Source organism: Rattus norvegicus, chromosome 2 (assembly GCF_021556685.1).
Source record: "Rattus norvegicus strain SHRSP/BbbUtx chromosome 2, alternate assembly SHRSP_T2T, whole genome shotgun sequence".
Classification (NCBI taxonomy): Eukaryota; Metazoa; Chordata; class Mammalia; order Rodentia; family Muridae; genus Rattus; species Rattus norvegicus.
The window spans coordinates 174,814,560-174,832,785 of NC_141535.1; the positions used below are offsets into that span (position 1 = coordinate 174,814,560).

At 42.9% G+C, this 18,226-nt stretch overlaps 1 protein-coding gene across 44 annotated transcripts in view; it reads left to right on the top strand.

Annotated features, from left to right (window-relative positions):
- Positions 1 to 32: 32 nt before the first annotated feature.
- Arhgef11 (Rho guanine nucleotide exchange factor 11) overlaps positions 33 to 18,226 on the top strand; it is a 121,395-nt gene continuing 103,201 nt past the window's right edge. For 25 of the 44 annotated variants that reach the window (NM_023982.3, XM_087634710.1, XM_087634725.1 and 22 more), the window contains 1 exon segment: positions 33 to 1,263. In NM_023982.3, coding sequence (NP_076472.2) covers positions 1,232 to 1,263 — 32 coding nt within the window. In that variant the 5' untranslated portion in view covers positions 33 to 1,231. 44 annotated transcript variants of the gene reach the window in all.

An 18,226-nucleotide genomic window follows, 5' to 3' on the forward strand; every position in this document is an offset into this window, starting at 1 on the left:
GGGGGCGGGGCCGGAAGCGCAGCGGCCGCGACGCGGACGCCGGGAGCGGCCGAGCGGGGAGGCTGTGGCGGGCGGGCGGGCACGGAGGCCGAGGCCGCGGCCCGGGCTCTCCGCGCCGCTGTGGAGGGCGCCCTGGCCCTAGCCGAGCCGCAACAATAGTAGGAGCGGGTCGCCGGGCAGGATCGGCGGGCGAGGAGAAACGGGACCTCCGCTCCAGGGCGCTGCGACGAGAGAGACTTTCCGAGCCTGGACGTGCAGGAGCACACAGAGCTGACTGAGGAATTTGTCTGAGAAAAAGGCCGATCTGAGGCTGTGGCTGAGCACGGGACTGGACTAGGTGGAGGAACCTGCAGGTCGAAAAGGAAAAGAAGGTTTAAGATTTCCTGGGGTTTGGCCAATGCTACCGTTTTGAAGGTAGAAAGCATTGCGCTTCAGGTGTTTTGTGATTTTTGTGTGTCTCTCTGTGTCTGCACAATTGGCTGTTTCAGAATTCAAAACCTTTACTGTAGAAGATTGTTGTTTTGTTTTGATTTTTAAGAATTCCACAAATTTTGCTTCCCGGGGCTGCACTGGACTTTGTGTTGTGTGCATACTGCTGTATGGTTTTATTTATTTTAACTGTGCAAATCATCTGGAAGATTTTTTTCCCCCAAGTGCCATTTCGGATTTGTTCAGCCTTTTTGTTTTGTTTTGTTTTTCCTTCCCTGGAATAATTCTACTGTTGGCATTTTAAGCATTTGAAAATCAGAGATATTTCAACCTTTGGAGCTTAAAGCTTCCCTGTCAACAGAAGGACAGCTGGGAAAACTGGATTGAAAGGATGGTTTTTATCTGTCTGCAGCAAAGACTGATATTTTGAAGTCAGATTCTTTCTGTGGTTCGTTTTTTTAGCCCGTAGGGCTAACCTTGAAGAGATTTGTGGTTAACATTTTGGTTTCTAAGAAGGTCATAGTTTTTCCTTTTTTTTTTTTTTTAACTTTCCATTTTCTTCTTTCTTTTTTAAGACAAGGGGAGGGGAGGGTAAAGGGTTACGGAAGGAGACCATGTTAACTGATAGAAGCAGACTAGCACCGCAGTTCCCAAGGTCCTGACAGCTGGAGGAAACAAGGGTTCAGTCTTCAACTTGGGAGGCCTTCCTCTCACCTTCCTTGAAAATTGCAAGGGACTCAGGCCTGATCAAGACGCCCAAAGAAACGACAGGATTCCAGAACTGTGGAAACACGGAGAAACCATGAGCATACGATTGCCCCATAGTATAGACAGGTATGTTTAAATAATTTGGGATTTTTCCAACACTTATTAAAAAGACTGGGAGGGAGGTGTTGTGTTTGATTGGCTGGGCTGTGGGATAGGTTGTGGTCTATGAGGACTGTCAGTATATATGTTTATGCGCCCTCCGTGTGTGTCCATGTTCAAAATATATCCCATAATTCTGTGTCATTTATAACCAGTAAGCAATCAAGATGGAGAGGAGGGGGTAATGCGTGCAGTGGCTTTTGCCCTACACCAGGCATAAGGCTGACTCTTGAGTCCCCAACTTGCTAGCCTAGGGATTCCAAGGCTGGACCAAGCCTGATTATGTGAACCCACAGGGGTGAGTGGAGACTAGCTTGAGATATCTGGGGAGGGAAGGGAGATGGCGGACAGGGTTGTGAGCCCATCAGGCTGATTGTTAAGGAATGGTGGGCACGGTGGTAGGGTGGTTCCCAATTAAAATGAGGAAGATGTTCTGGCCTGAAATGTTGGGACAGAAACACCCTGCCAGTGTCACCAGTATCACGAGTGGTTGAAAATGTCTAGCCACATTAGAATTTCTTCAGGTTTAGAGTTTAAATTGAGACCTTCCAACAGGCTGATGCTCTAGGTTTAATTTTCCAAGCTGTTCTTAATAAGCTTGACTCTGCAAAACAGGCCTTTCCCTCTGCTTGAAGCCGGAAGGAGTTGTTCTGCCTCTTAGGCCCTTGAAATCAGCTGGAAGCCCATGATGCCCCTCCCCTGTGAGCCTGATCTGCCTTCCCTCTTACTGGTAGCATTGCAGTGTGGTTGTTCTCTCCTCCAAAGGATTGGTGGTACAACTTTGGTCAGTATCTGCCTTGCTGTTTCTTCCCCTTCCCCTCTTCAACCCTTCCTCTTTAAAAATCGTCCACCAGGGTGTGTTTTGTGGATATTCTATCCTAACTGGATAGCTAGGTAAGGTGGTTGGAAACTAACAGTCAAATGGAAAACTAGTGTTTGCGAGGTAGGAAGGAATATCTCTGTAAGTCAGCAGTTGCTCTCTCTGGGTCGGTTAACCTCTCGCTATTCATGCTAATAGTAATTTCCTTTTGACTGTGGAGTGCAGCCTAAAACATAATGTCTCCCAAACACCACCTCTGTGTTGTCTCAGGGTCCCAGTTAGATCTGTTTAGTAGTCTGTGTGTGGGAGAACTGGCCTACAGTTGGGAAGAGCAGGCAGGCAACCACAGAGGCAGTGTGGCCAGCTGCCATCTCCCTTCCCGTTTCCATTGTGGTCTCTTGTAATTTGCCCCTGGGAAAGGATAACTGAAGCTGTCAGAGTAAGGAGGTGAAGGGTTTGCAAGTCCACCCTTCTCCCTCCCCTTAGACCTGGGGGATTAGTATACTCAAATTAAGATTTGGGGCGGTGAAGACTTTCTGTCAATTCAGGGGTGTGAGCAGATGGAAACCGGGTATTGAGGGGTGTGAGGAGGAGGCAGTGAGGGCTTCTGGGTTAGCATGAGGTGTTCATCTAGGAGCTTGCATGACTTCACAGATACAGAGTCCCAGGTGCTCTCATTAGGACACTCCTTGTTTGACCTTCTTGATGCATCTGTGAGGTAGACAAGTCACTGCTCACATTTTGCAGATGAGGAGACTGAGTGGATTCCTGGTTTGTCCAGTATTCTAAGGAGTGTCAGGATCTAGTCTAAAATCTGAGTCTTCTGATTCTGAATCCCTGACCCTTTTTGTTGCCTATCCTGTCTGCAGAGGTTTATAGACTTACCGTTTAGAATGGGTACGGCACCATTTTGCTCTCTCTGGCAGTTGGGTGAGGCAGTTGTCAAGTGTTCCCCTGTACTTTGTACCTGTAATCTCTGGAGTTAAAGCACTGTGTTATTCCCTGGGAAAGTCTTCCTTGCTTTACCCTGCCTGACTCTGCCCCAGTGAGCGGGTCAGTCCTGGAACTGAGGTCCCCTTCTGGCTTTTCTTGCTGGCTTCCCTGATCTTGCAATAGAATCAAAGTACACTGCTGAACTTGATGTCGCAGTCGCCGTGCCTTATGAATGTAAATAATTCACTTTTTTTGTCACCTCCTGCTGGCTTCCCAACTTGCCGTGTATCTGGGACTCACAATCTTGCTTCCTCCCCTGGCATGATAATTTCGTCTGATGCCATGCTGGAGTAACAGATTAGAAGGAAATGTTTCAAATTATGGTGTCAGGAATCCTATTCTCTTAGTTTGCCAATGTATTGTATACGATGGTAGAAGTGTTAGAAAAGAACTCGTCTCTTTCTGCGAGCACGAGATCTAAGTGGGAAGTAGGCGCTGTGGTGCATGCTTGTAGCCCCAGTACTTGGGAGCTGAAGCAGGAAGGATTACAAGTTTGAAACCTGAGTTACACCCTGTCTAAACAGTACAGCACCCCAAAAGGCCACAGAAGTGGCACAGTTGGTTCTGAAAACAGGGGCTGTTGGTTTGCTTGTTTTTGTCCTTTCTGCTAAGTTTAGTGCCTGGTGCATAGTCAGTGCTCCATAAATACTTGTGATTTGTGCTGGGGCGAGTGAACATACCAAAAAGTGTGAATTCAACTGCAAGTTGTTCCAGTGACTTGGCCATATAGTTAATCCAGGGTAAACTTTAGCAAACGGTTCTTTGGTGTTACAGGATGGAGGATCATGTATCTAGAGACTGAGTGTGGCTTAAATAAAGACTGGGCTACCTACTTGGCAGTTCTTTACCTCAGTTTTCTCCTGTTGGGTAATGGAAGTCATTACCTGGTCTATGGAAGTCATGGAGTGTTTTTAGATGACTTCTCTCTTCATGATCACCAGTCATTAGTGAAAGACGAGATACAATGTGGCTACCCCTGCCCTCAAAGTTTTTCTTCATAATATCTTTTTGGCCCTTCATCTTAATTTCAATGTTTTCTGAAAATGTGTTTGGTATTGTAAATAGAGATTATGCCTCAGGGTAAATATTCTTGGGGCTGGGTAGGGTGTGAATTTGTATCTACAGAATGGCTTTTCTCTGCACAATGGTAGCTCATGTAAAGACCAAACCAGAAAAAATACAGTTCTGCCAAGAATTCTTGGTCTTCTCCTTTCCCTCCCATGTAGAGCAGCAGTGCCACAGGAGTTTTAAGCTCCTGTTCACACGATTCTGGTTTTGCTATTTGAAATTTGCTTATTATATCTCCTTCCAGGGCTGTTGAAAGGCACAAACCAGATGAGAGAAGACATTTCAAATTGCTTTTTAAGTTGTGAAACTACATTCTACGTAGTAAACTCATGGATTTGATTTAGCTTTGTGCACTACTTCATGAATTGAATAATATAAAGCAAGTTAAAGCTGGTGTGGTGGAGCACACCTTTAGTCTCAGCACTGGGAAAGGAAAGACAGATGGATCTCTGGAAGTTCAAAGCCAACATGGTGTACAAATCAAGTCTGTGGCCAGCCAGGGCTACGGACTGAGACCTGTCTCAAAACAACAATAATCATCTTAAAAGTTAAGGAGTATCAGAAAGTTCTGTTATTTTGAGAAATTAGGAATGAATATTTTGTTGTTGTTGTTGTTGTTGCAGAAGTATACAAGGTGAGGAAAACAGAAAACAATGCTGGGTTGGGAGTATAGCCTAGTTGGTAGAATGCTTGCTGGAGTGCAGGAAGAACTAAGTTCAGTCACCAGCACTTTATTCCTATAATCCTAGCACTGCAGAAATAAAGACAGGAGGATCGGAAATCTAAGTCCCTTCTTGGCTTCATAGGGAGTTTAGGCCAGCCTGAGCTACAGACTCTGTCTCAAAAAGAAAAAAAGCAATACTCATAGGAGGGTGTGGTGGCCCATCCTCTAATCCCAGCACTTGGGAAACAACTGAGGAAGATCACTGTGCGTGTGCGTGTGTGTGTCTGTGTGTGTGTCTGTCTGTGCTTGTGTGTGTGTCTGTGTGTGCCTGTGTGTGCTTCTGTGTGTGTGTGTGTCTGTGTGAGTGTCTGTGTCTGTCTGTCTGTCTCTCTGTGATTGTATGCACACATATATGTGGAGTCCAGAGGTTAATATGAGGAATCTTTTTCTTTTTTTTTTTTTTTTTTTTTTTTTTTGGTTCTTTTTTTTTTGGAGCTGGGGACCGAACCCAGGGCCTTGCGCTTCCTAGGCAAGCGCTCTACCACTGAGCTAAATCCCCAACCCCATGAGGCATCTTTTTCAATCACATTCCATCTAACTTTTTAAGACAAGGTCTCTCACTGAACCTGGAGCTTGCTGACTGGCCAGTGAACTCCAGGAATCCAGACTCAGGTCTTCGTGCTTTCAGGGCTAGCTCTTTACCTAGTGACTACTCCCCAGCCTCCTCCCCTGGAATTCGGATGAATGGGAGGGAGTTCTACTTTGGCTAATTAGATGTCATTCTGTGGGGTGCAGTTAGAATTTGTTGTGGGTTTTGCTCTCCCCACTGCCCTTTTTTTGCAGGGATGGAAGTAAAACACAGGGCTTCCGGCATGCTAGGCAAGTACACTAGAATCCCCAGGAAAGATCCCAGGCCGCTCCTCGTAGAAGGAACTTTCAGAAGAAATACAGACCCTAAAACTGTTACTGTCAGGGGTCTCTACCACTGAGAGGTCTGTGAGCTCTGGGACCAACGAGCTCCAGATATTTAATTTAGTTTCTATTTACTTTAGAAGAGAGTCTCCCAGCACAGCAATAAAGACCTAGAGAAGCAAGAATAAGGACCTGGAGTGCTGTCTTGCCCACAGCACACCCTTGTCTTCGTCTGGAGTGTGAGATGGAGACAACAGTGGATTTGCAGATGAAGCATTTGGCCATGAGTCAGTATTACAAGGCAGGGGCAGGCTAAGCTTAATCTTGATAATCAAAAATGTTCTGATAGAGCAATCTAATACTTTTTCCCTGGTCAAAGTACTATCAGGCAGAGAAACTGCCCTCTGTTTTAGGAGCTTAAACAAAAAAATAAAAATAATAACATTAATCAGAAACCAAAAACATAGTGGGAACTGTATGGGTAGTCCCTAAATGAACACAGGGATAAGGGAGCTCTGGAAGCTCATAGCCTCTGTGGAACAAGGTCTGGAAACTGTAGTCTGGATAGTGGCCCTGGCTGCTTTAAAGATCGAAGACCTGTGTGTGTTTTTAAAGGAGGTGTTAACTCCAAAAATCTGTTAGAAGACATGAGTTGTTTTCATTTATACTGACTCTACTTCACATTATCATAGTAGCATTACTATCAAAAATATTTTTACTGGTTTATTATTTTAAAAAAATTATCATGTAGCTTAAAAACTTACCTATAGGTGCTGTATATCTTCTGGTTTTGTTTGTTTGGTTGGTTGGTTGGTTTTGTTTTTCTTTTTTTTAATTCAGTGGATGTCTATTTCAATTTTTCATTTTAGAAAATTTCAGGCAATATATTTTGATCACTTCCCCTTTTTAAAGTTTATTTTTATATTATGTACATGGGTGTTGTATCTGCATGTATGTGTGTACCATGTGTGTGCAGTGCCATCAGAAGCCAGAAGAGGGCGTTGGATCCTTTGGAACTGGAATGACAGATGGTTGCGAGCCACCATGTGGATGGTGGGGATGGAACTCTGGTCTTCTGTAAATCAGCAAGTGCTTCTAACCATTAAGCCATTTCCCCAGCCCCTCCCCCCTTTCTTTTAATCACTGAGCTGGGGAAAGACTCCAGCTTAGACATGTAAATATTTTCCTAGCCACTCCCTTGCCCCATTGGTCAAACAGAATGAAAGAAGTTGATGATTCAGTCTCAAAAAACTGAAAGATTGTCAGTCACATTGGTGTTTGTAGGAAAAATTCCAGATTCTTGAGTTAGCAAATATAGGTGCTGGGGCCAGCTTTGCTCCCAGCTACATGGAGCAATGGCTGCCTGCTCTGGGTTTTCATTTTCTTAGCTGGAAAAATGAGCTCGTTGAGCTAGTCAGTCTCAAAGATTTGATCCTTAAAGATATTATGTCCCTAGAGTCTCTGGAAACAATGTCATTTTTCAGGGAACCAGGACTTTTTGGTTCAGGAATAATTCTTAGGTCTCCCTGAAAAGTCATGAAAAGTCAAAGGGAGCAGAGTACCTGATGAAAAGGGAAAGGACATTTGAGATCCAGGGATGTGGGAATGTGAAAGAACCATGGCCCCGATAGAATTGGAGACAATAGATCTAGAAGATGTCTTTAGGTTCAGAAGACACTCAGGTTAGACGGATTTGAAGGGGCAAGAATGATACTGATAAAAACTGGCAGGGGAGAGGCTGAAAAGATGGCTCAGGGGTTATGAGCCTTGACCCTGGTTTGATTACCAGCACCCACATGATAGCTCACAGCCACTAATAAATAACTCCAGTTCCAAGGAATCTGACACGCTTTTCTGACTTCTGTGGGCACTGGTCATGCACATGGTACACAGACATGCATGCAAGTTAAACACTCAGGTACATAAAATAAATAACCTAAAGAAAAAACTGTAAACAGGCAGGAGAGGAGCAGTTTTCAGGTGGAAGGGAGAGGAAGCCATTTGGGGCAAAGGGAAGATGAGCAGAGCTTCTGGAATGGACACGGTCTAGAAATGGTGTGCTTACAGGTCTCTGGAACAAAGAAAAGTTAACAATGTGTACAAGGTGGAGGTTAGTTCAGACTTTATGGGGGAGTCCACTGAGATTTATTACAGAGTGATTTAAAAAAAAAACAATATTTAAAGTCAGTGTGATGTTTCAGTGGATTAAGGCTTGCTTGCCATCAAGCCTGACAACCTGAGCTCAGTTTCTGGAACCCACATGATGAAAGGAGCCAATTCATGGTCTCTGTCCCCCACATGTGTGCTATGTCAGCCATGTGTGTGCATGCACACAATTAAGTGTAATACAAGACTTAAAAAATGGTGGGTAAAGAGCAAATCCTTGTGTTGATGTGTAAATCGGGAGAGTTTAAATGTGGGAAGGCTATCAGAAGTTCTTGTAGCAATCTTTGCCAGACATGAGTTTTGTGCCAGGATGGTTGGTGACAGTGACGATGAAGAAGAGGCTGGGTGCAGGCAGCATTATGGAGGACAGTCGATGAGGTCTGTTAGAGCTGAATTTAATGTGATCCCTGACTGTGAGACTAGTTGACTAGGAAAGGGACAGTGCTATTGATAGAATAGAAGCTTCATAAAAAGTCACTTGCCTCACTGGTACCCAGCAGTTCGGAGCACAGACTTTGAACAGATTTATTTTGCTAAGACTCTTGGGTTGGGCTACTTCTATCAAGTATCTAGTCCTTCGCTGCAGGCTTTTAGACAGAGGGGAAGGATGATTTGTTTAGGGGTAATCTCTTAGAAAATTGGGTCATGCTTTGAGAAGATTAGTGTGTTTTTTATAGATTCTGGTTAATCATTCATCTTCTGTTCCTAAATATCAGACCCTATTTAAGGGATGTAGAGGTTGTGCTAGTAGTTGGATTCAGAAGATAGAGGACTTCAAGGTGAAGGTTGTTACATGAGCCCCACTCAGCCACTAACGAGCTATAATCAGGATGATTTTTGTAAAAGCATTTTGTGAATTTTATAGCACAGTGGTAAGTGTTGTCAAGGAAATTGTTTTGCCAAGGACCCAGATTGGCTTAAATTTGACCTCACTTGTCACTGGAAGATCCATGCTTGGGCTACCCATAGTTCTCTGTTGAGTCTCTATTGAGAACTGACCATAATGGCTCTGAGATCATAGTGTACAAAACCAGGAGTGGTTGAAACTCAGCTAGCTAGCTAGCATGGTGGTGTACACCCTTAAACCCAGAACTTGGTAGGCTGAATTAGTGGATCTTTGAGAGTTTAATGCCAGAGTTGTCAATACAGTGAGTTCCATGTCCCAAGACAAGGAAGGAAGGAAGATAGATTACTTAAGTGTCTTTAGATCTCAGTCCAAGGCACAGTCTGTTTTGTTTGTTTGTTTGTTTTTGTTTTTTGAAACCTGCATTTTTGTAGGTCTAACTGTCTAGCTTGGAATTTATGGCTTCCTTCTTCCTTTCAGACTATAGCTTGCTAATTATGGTAGTATTGCTATTCCCTACCATAATAAGGTAGAGTACACTGCTTTCTGAGCCCACAACATTCATTTTGACATGTTTGTATCAAATGTTCTATCTCCTCCAACACCATTAGTCTTTTCTTTCTTTACTGATTAATACCATCAAATTCCACCATACATCTGTAGTACTCCTTCTTCACATACATATAGCAGTTTGATTCTATGATTCTTTATTTGTGCAAAAGAATTTATATAAAAGCACATTTTAAAATAAACTTTAAAAAAACTTGCAAAACAAATAAAAATATTACACACCAAAATTAGCCAGACTGAGAATTTACAGCTTAACCTGTATACAGTTAGAATTGGCATTCAAAACAGAAACTGTGAGGCTTCTTAACTAAATTTATTATTTTCTTATTAATAAGAAATTTATTAAGTTCCTGTTAAATAAATGCACTTATCTACTATCAGAACAACAACAACAACAACAACAACTCCTCAGCAGAACTAGAGAAACAGTTAGCTGCATGTCTCTGTCACACCGCATCCTTACCTGCATTCCTCACCCTCCTACTGAGCTTTCCTCGTTCTCTGTTCTTCATGTTAAACTGCACGCACAAGCACATTTGCTCACATACATATTATTGTCTAGATCCTACATATAAAAGAGAACATGTGATTTTTTTTTCTTTTTGAGATTATGTGACCTCACTTAATTATACATCCTAAGTCCACCCATTTTCCTGCAATTTTTTAACTTCATTATTCCTTGCGGCTGAGTAGTCAGTGTGTATATATATTCTAATTCTTTGCTATAATGAATAAAGCAGCAGTAGACTAGCATCAGAGCTTATATAAAAGTTTACACATAGCCTGTAACATGCAGAAGACTTCGATTTAAAAAAACTAAGAGGTGCACATCCTCTTGGTATCACATCCTGTCCTGTCAGTCAAGGCTCAAAACAGTGTGTCTTCTCTGCCTTTCTCAGTTCCCAGTTCTTATTATATTAGGTAATTTTATACATAACAAATACGACTTGAACTCTTGATATTGCTGATTTCCTACAAGGATTTCAAGAAAATGGTCTAAGCACTGCTGTGAGATGGGCTGGAGAGATGGCTCAGCAGTCAAGAGCCTTGAGTGCTCTTCCACAGGACCTAGGCTCAATTCCCAGCACAGAACAACTGCCTGCGACTCCAGTTCCGGAGCTACAGTGCCCCCTTCTGGCCTCTACTGGCACCAGGCATGTATGTGGTACACAGATAGACATGCAGGCAAAACACCCATGTACATGAACACTGCCACCAGGAGCTGAGACCAAGAATTCTTGTCCATGATGGCTGTCTGGTCTTGGGTACTTAGTAGTTATTGTAGAGACAGGCCCACCTTGTTGGAGTTGTTGCCCTATTCAAGTTTTAGGGATTTCCCACTAGCAGCTTACTCTCTAGGCCGCCTTTGCCCACAGGGGTCTACAGGCAGGGTGTACCTGCTGTTTCCTGCCTACCCATTCACTCCACAGAGCAGGGCCCTTAGAAGCTTCGCTCCAAGAGGCTGTGGCTGCAGAAAAAGGCCACTGTTGTTCTGGGAGGTGGTAACTGAAGAGAGTGTAGTGAATAGCCGTGTGAATGGGACCTTGTATGAAGCAGGAACTGCAAATCCTCTTTTCAGAGCCCCATAGACAAAGGAAAACACCACTTAGGTTTCAGTGTCTTCTCGGAACAAGGTTTCAGTATTAGGAGAATTCATTCATGTTGTCCCTCAGAAAACATTGGTGTAACAAATCTTCATATGTCATGCAAGCACATGGATTTAACATGGGTAAGATACCTACTGTGGTGTCAAGGAACAGATGATTTTGTTGAGAGGAGACATGTGAGATAGTACCGAAACTTACTCCTGATAGTCATTTGGAATGTGTGGGAAGGATACATTTAGGTTTACAGACATCCTGGAGGAAGAGACCTTCAGACTGAGACACAAAATGATAGCCAGGAAGGAGAAAGGAAAAGAAAATCCAGGCAAAGAACATCTTCCTCTGGAAGAGCTCTTCATTAATTTCAGTTTGGGGTTAAATCAGAGAATAAATTTCTCCCCAATCTGGATCATTCAATATGAAGGATCTTTGGAATGTTGTTGTTTTCTCTTAAAATGTTGGTACGAGTTCTCAGAATGTTAAGATTCCTCCTGAACATGCTGCCTGGAGTGACCTGTTGTTCTCTACTCTGTAGTAGCCCACATCACAACCAGTCTTCTCCACTAATGCTTTGAGGTTCTGTTCTACAGCCTTGGTCACTTCTCTTGAGGTGGGGCCCACAGACCACACAAGGTTGCCGGAGCACCTGATCTTTGTCTCTCATTTTGTCCTGGGAACACTCCATGAAGTGGGTTCTAGGTTCTCTACACCAGTGACTGAGTCTGAGGTGTGGATCTGGATATGGGTAATGGTAGATATGTAAGGCCTGGCAATTCCTGGGTCAGGGGTTTTCCTAACAGTTCATTCAGTTACTTAATTAAGGAATCAGAAGCCAAATCCAAGTTTTCTTTGCTCACTCTAGCCTTAGGCTAATAGCTATTCCTCTGCTTGTCTGGAAACACATCTTTAAACTAGACCTGAACTTGAGGCCTGGGATATTGATTAAGAAAAGACCAAGACATGGCATATATATAATTAGGTGTAATAATATTGTAGGGGGTTTTCTATGCTCCCAAATAAGTGCAGGGTGTTTGTACGCCTACTCTAGCCTATTTTAGCTTCCACATAATTGACACAAAGACTTTATTCTTACTAAAGGCTGCAAGCACTAGGCTGGGCAGGTTCTGAGCTAGTCTAACCCAACCAGGCTGCCTACTGCCCAGCCACATGTCCCATTACTTGCCATCTGGTCTTGCCCTGGCTCGCTCTGATCCACGTGCTTCGTCATGGCTGCCCTCTCATAATCCTCCTGGTCCCTCCACATGGTCTCCCCACACCTTTTTCTCCTCCTTTCTTACTTCTCTCCTTCTCTAGTCTCTTTGGTACCCCTCACTGGGCTTGGATGTCCCACCTCCTGTAGGAGCATCATTTTCTTTGTGGGCCCAAAGATAATTGACCAGTCTTAAGAAAGCTAGCTGTAACATTTGTTGTCCAGTCTCTATGTGCTGTGAAAATACAGGGCTCAAATGAAGTCGGCTGGAACAGTCTTGAAATGCTGGATGTTCTTGCTATTTTGAAATTGTCCCAGATGCAGGTTTTTGAGGAAACAGCATTGAGGCAGTCTGATGCGGGATCAAGCAGGATGCTGAAATTAGTATGCCCTTGAGTCTTGTCAGGGCCCCTTTAACTTCATTGGTGTTGTAAATCTATAAACTTTCATAGGTAATATACATTTCTGCATTAGCATATGTATGGAATGTACAGTGTGCATAATCAGCTGACCATGATTCTTTGCTCTCTGTTTGAGCAGCTTTGTTTATTGTCCTGTAAGTTAGTTTGGACTGTATAACCAAACTGTAATATCAGGTTTTATCCATTTAAAAGGATGGTATGATGAGTCTTAGGGATTCTGTAATCAACAAGGTTACTGACTGCTCAGTCCTGGCTGGAGACATTTTCCTGTCTCAGCCAGTCTCAGAGCTGTTCCCATGTAGCGGGATCAGCAGTTCATGTTACCTGTGTTTTCAGTCTTCCTGATCTCTTTCATGTCTGCAGTCAGGATCTTCAGGGGTCTCTTTCCCCATCCCCGTCAGATCTGATTGTTATTCATTTTGAAGGAATCCTTAGCTTTTCTTATCCTGTTGAAACAAGTACAAAACCTCTTCCCCAGTGTAACATTTCCTTCCATTCTGAAGTTATAACATATATATGCTAATCTATTTATCAGTCCTTGAAATCCAGTGTATTTTATCTGTCTGTGGGAGATCCCGTATCCCCATTTGTTTTATGAGTAAATTTTTTATTTCTGTATTCTCAGTTAACCTTTGTTTAGTTTTTATCAGTCAGAGATTATTTCTATGAGCTATCTTCGTAGTAGCCATCTCATTTAATAAGCTAGTAATTATTCTATTAGCAGTGGCCCACCTTATAAATTTTGAGAGCCAATTTTTGTTGTGTCTGGCTTATGGACAGTTTGGACAGTCTGTAACTGTCTTTGATATCAGGAATATCTTCTATTTTATGGCTTGCCCTTGAAGTTGGAGGTGTATTAATCTGTGCTTTCAATTGCTGCAAAAGATCTCTTCTCTATAAATTTATGGCTATATCAGCCATATATGGCTTTATTTTTTCTATTTAACCTTCAGGTCCTAAGTACTTAAGACACTTTATATTTTTTTTTATCTGGGGTACAGTTTTAACCCCTTGAAATTGAATATCTACCTCTTAAAGAAGTCAATCTGGAGGCCAAGATTTTGGTGAGAGTATGGTAGCATCTGCTCCTGGGTCTACCATTTTTTTTAAAGTTTAATATTATTTATAAATACCTTAATTATGACCTCCGATTATCTATATTTTACTGTGTTTAGGATTTTTAGTTGGATTTATTGGAGCTCCTCTCTCTATCAAATGTTTACTTAAATTTTGAGCAGTGTTGCTTTTCCTATCAGGCTTTAATTTCCTAGTTGCTCCCTAGAACAGTTTTTTCTCGGCTGACAGGAAAGTCTGTGATGTTTTCTGTGACAGCGTTCTGACAGTAAGGAACTGCCTCACATAGCTCTGGACGATCTACATTCATAAGCCCTGCTCTTTTGATATGCTTTACATATCCCAGGGAACTGTTTCCCTGGATTGTCATCACAGAAATATTATCTGTAGAGCCTGTTTGCTCACAGGTTTTTAGGAAATGACCTGGTCTTTCACAGCCAAAGCATTGGACATTCTGAGCTCTCAGCCCTTTTGCAGTTGCCTTTTCAATCATAACTGAAAATCATAAGCATTTGATTCAATATCTGTAGTAGTTTTAATCCATTCATAAGTAAGTGTAGATCTGGCCTTTAAACATCTAACAGCCTTTTTGTGTGTATTATTAGCATTTTCAAAGTCTAAAGATTCAATTAAATTTTCTCTAGCATCTGAATTTGTTCAATTTTCCCCTGAATTAATTTGAGAAAACTCTTTATTTTGATTTTTAAAATCCTCTAATCTCTCTTCTGTTGCCTGTAGCTTGCCATTCCACCTTTCAGTCCACTCCTTGTCTGTCTGTTCTATTGTCATCTTTCTTAAAGAGGATCTGTAAAATGGCAGTCACTACTGAATGTATAACTATTTCTATGCTGGTAATTAATTGTAAGAAAACCAAGTGGGATCCAGATGGCTTCTGCAGTGTTTTCCATTTCTTAATATGGAAAATATTTTCTTTTTTAATCTCTCTCTTTCTATGGAGACTGGTGTTTTTCTCTCCTTTCTTTGGAGACTTTATTTAGTATTTCTCCCTATGCCTTTCTATATTCAGTTTACTTTCTTCTGAGTTTAAGCATAATTTTAAATATTTTTGCCTGATCAGAAGTTTGGCTGCACTTGTATTTCTTCTGTGTGTTCTGCGCTTCCCCCTGCAGCTCAGCTCAGACCTTTCTCACTGTGACTGGCCCAGCCTCTGTCTTTCGTTCACAGGAGAGACAGTTCTGCCTTCCCCCTGACATTGGCCTTAAACTGGCATGCATTCTGATGGTTTGCCTAGGCCCACATGCCAACCTGGGTTGGCCGCTGCTTGCTTGCAATCTGCCATCCCTGTCCACCTGGCTCCCAGGCCTGAATTTCCACTTGCTATGGAAGAGAGGTCTGTTAAAGGAACTGTAAGCACCAGACCTGCCTAAGAAACTACAGTTGCTAAGAAAACATTTTTCCTCAACCCTTTACCCAGAACTTTTCAGGCTCTAAGCCTAGTTCTCTCTAAGTTTGGATTTCTGTGTAAGTTCTCACCCCAAAGTTGGTTTTCTATACCTGCGTTGCTCCCAAATAACTGGGGAGTGTTTGTACACCTGCTCTAGCCCATTTTAGCTCCCAAATAATTGCAAGGCTGCAAGCACTAGGCTGGGCAGGTTCTGAGCTAGTCTAACCCAACCAGGCTGCCTACTGCCCAGCCACATGTCCCGTTACTTGCCATCTGGTCTTGCCCTGGCTCGCTCTAATCCACGTTGTGTCCCCATGGCTGCCCTCTCATCTCTCTCTTCTCTCTCTTCTCTAGTCTGTTGGGACTCCTCACTGGGCTCTGAAGTCCTGCCTCCTCTGTCCTCTTCTGCCCAGCCATAAGCTTATCAGCTCTTTATTAAGCAATTAGAGATCATGAAAACAATTTTTACATAATATTGAGACCTGAGAAACTTGGCCGTGCCAACCTCCAGTCTACGAACAGATGTCTGGGCATAGAAATCAGCATTTGAATACACAGTGCTCAAGACCAACTCCCAACAGGTAGTTAGTGTTTTGGGTGCTGGGGGTAGATTACCCTAGACATTCTTTTGGAAGTGAGAGTGTCAACAAGTAAGCAAAGAATTACCAGCTCAAATGCAAAGATCTGGATTCATAACTGTTACAGGAAAGGCAGGAAAGATGTGGAATACAGGAAACATAAGAGACAAGTAGGGAAGGACAGTCATCACCAGGGAGAAAATACTTCAAAGATGGAGGCTTTAAGGTCAAATACTGGTGTGGTACTCTCAGTGCTCCTGTCTCCCATCAGTGGATTGCTGGCTAAGCTTGGGCACTGCAGATTCCCAGCTCTGTTTTATTTTATGTTTCATGTTTGCTTATTTTTCTTGTGTGTAAGGAAGAGAGGTGTGCATGCCATGGAACAAGACATTGTCAGAGGACCACTAGTAGTCCATTTTCTCTACTACCGTATAGGTTTTGGGGGTTAAACTCTTGTCAGGCTTGTCAGAAAAGGCCTTTGTGTGCTGAGCCATCTCACTGCCTCTCAGCCCTGCTTTATAGATAGAAAAGGAGGCTTAGAAAGCCTTAACCACTTGCCTAATGCCCATGAACTAAAAATGATAGTTGGGGATTCTTTTTTCTTTTTAATTCGGTGCTTAGCAAGCCTTGGGGGAACTAGTATTGTTTTCCTACACTCTTAGCAAGGCTTAGGTAGCAAGTAATTGTAAATCTTGTGAGGGAACCAGGCTTGAGTATTGTTGGACAGTGGTAAAGATGGCCTCTCGGAATCAAGGCTCCTGAGTTGCTCTATGTCTTCCAGCTAAAATCCCCTTGCCTTACAAGCTGAGGTTTGAGTTCGCCACCCAGGAAGAGGGGGACCCTGCTTTTTGTCGTTCAGTTGGTTAATGATGGGGAATGAATAGTATTCTGGGGCATAGGAAGTTTCAGTGAGGTTGAAAATAAAATCTCAGAAGTGGCTTGGCACTCTACTTCAAGCAGTGTGGCGTCTTTATCCGCTCACAGCTTGTCCTCATACATAGTACGTTATAGTAAGACTGTGTAGCAAGTGAACGGTTAGTAAAATATTGCTGAAAGTGGGTAACATTAAAAAATATCTTCTTCTTATTCTTTGACAATTTCAAAAGTATATACAGTATATGTTGATCCTATCCACGGCTAGGACCCCCTCCCCACCCCCTCTGGACACCTCTTCCAGAGTGTTCCCCTCCCCGCTTATTTTTATAACCCACTATGTCCAGTTAATACTGCAGATGAAATGTTGACTTGTCGTATGCAGGCTTTGTGCAGGTAACTATAGCTGCAGGAAGTTTATGAGTGCAGCAGCCATGTTATATCCAGAAGACAACATTGCATTCTTTGTGCCACATCTTTTGCAGTATTTCCTGAGCTTTTGGTGGGGAGGGATGATGCAGATGTCCTGTTCAGTGACATCTAACAGTCATTTATTCTCAGCAGTTTGGCCAGTCATGAGTCTCTGCGTTTACTGTTGCTGGCTACTAAAAGAAGCTTCTGACCAAGGTTGAAAGCAGCCCTATCTATAAACATAAGTATTTAGAAGGCAGTTTGACATGTCCATTTATAAAACCAACATTGTTGGATTCCACGCTAGGGTCTGTGACTTCCCAAGCCATGGGCTTTTGACCAGGTTCATGTACTAGACATGAATTCCCTCTCATGGGTGGAGTAAGCACAGAAAATAGTTGGTTGTCCTCATGAGCTTCCTGTCACTATTGCACTAGTGGGTACACCTTACTTGGCAAGGTGGTGCTGTAGCATTCAAGACCCACTTCTTGGTAATATCATTTCTTGGTAATGGCATTTCTCCTTGAAACAGCCTGACTGGAACCTTCCAGCACTGTGAGAGCTAGTAAGCAAGGAGGAGGTTTTCAGATCAATTCTGGGTTGATTTCTCCATGTCTCCAAGTGTAAAGTCTTACCGCGTAGCTGTCGTGGTCAACCAAGACCAGTGGTGATAGACTGCAGGGGAGGGGTGCTGTAGGGAGGGACGCACAACTGGCAGGGGATTCTCGTTCTCTCACCTTTGTCTTTTTAGGAGAAGCATTATCCACGTGTGCAGCATGTTCTGCCACTTTCTAATTAGCTTATAAAGTAGTGGATTTATGTCAGGTTTTAGTTTTGATTAGCCCACCCCCTGCCCTCTCACTTCTATCTCTTCATCCAATTCCTCCTTAAGCCTTTACCTCCTTTTCATTCCATATTACATGTTCTTCTGTTCCCCCACTCCTCAAGGATTCCCCACCCCGTACACCTCCTTCTCTCCTGACCGCTACTGATAATCCAAATTAAACATACAAATCTAAAGATGTGAAGCTAGGGTCTACATACGCAAAACACATGACAGTTGCCTTGCAGGGCCTGGGTGACCTGACTTAGTATAATTTTTCAGGTTCCATCCATTTTTCCTGTAAAAAAAAATCCATAATTTCATTTACCCTTTGCCTCTGAATAAAATCCTATTTTATGTATGTACCCCATTTTCATTATCGGTCATTAGGTGATGGACCTCTGGTCTGACTTCATTCTCCAGCTGTTGTGATTAGAGCAGTAATGAATGTGGTTGTGCGTCTCTGGCTCTGTGAGGAGTCCTTTGGGTGCAT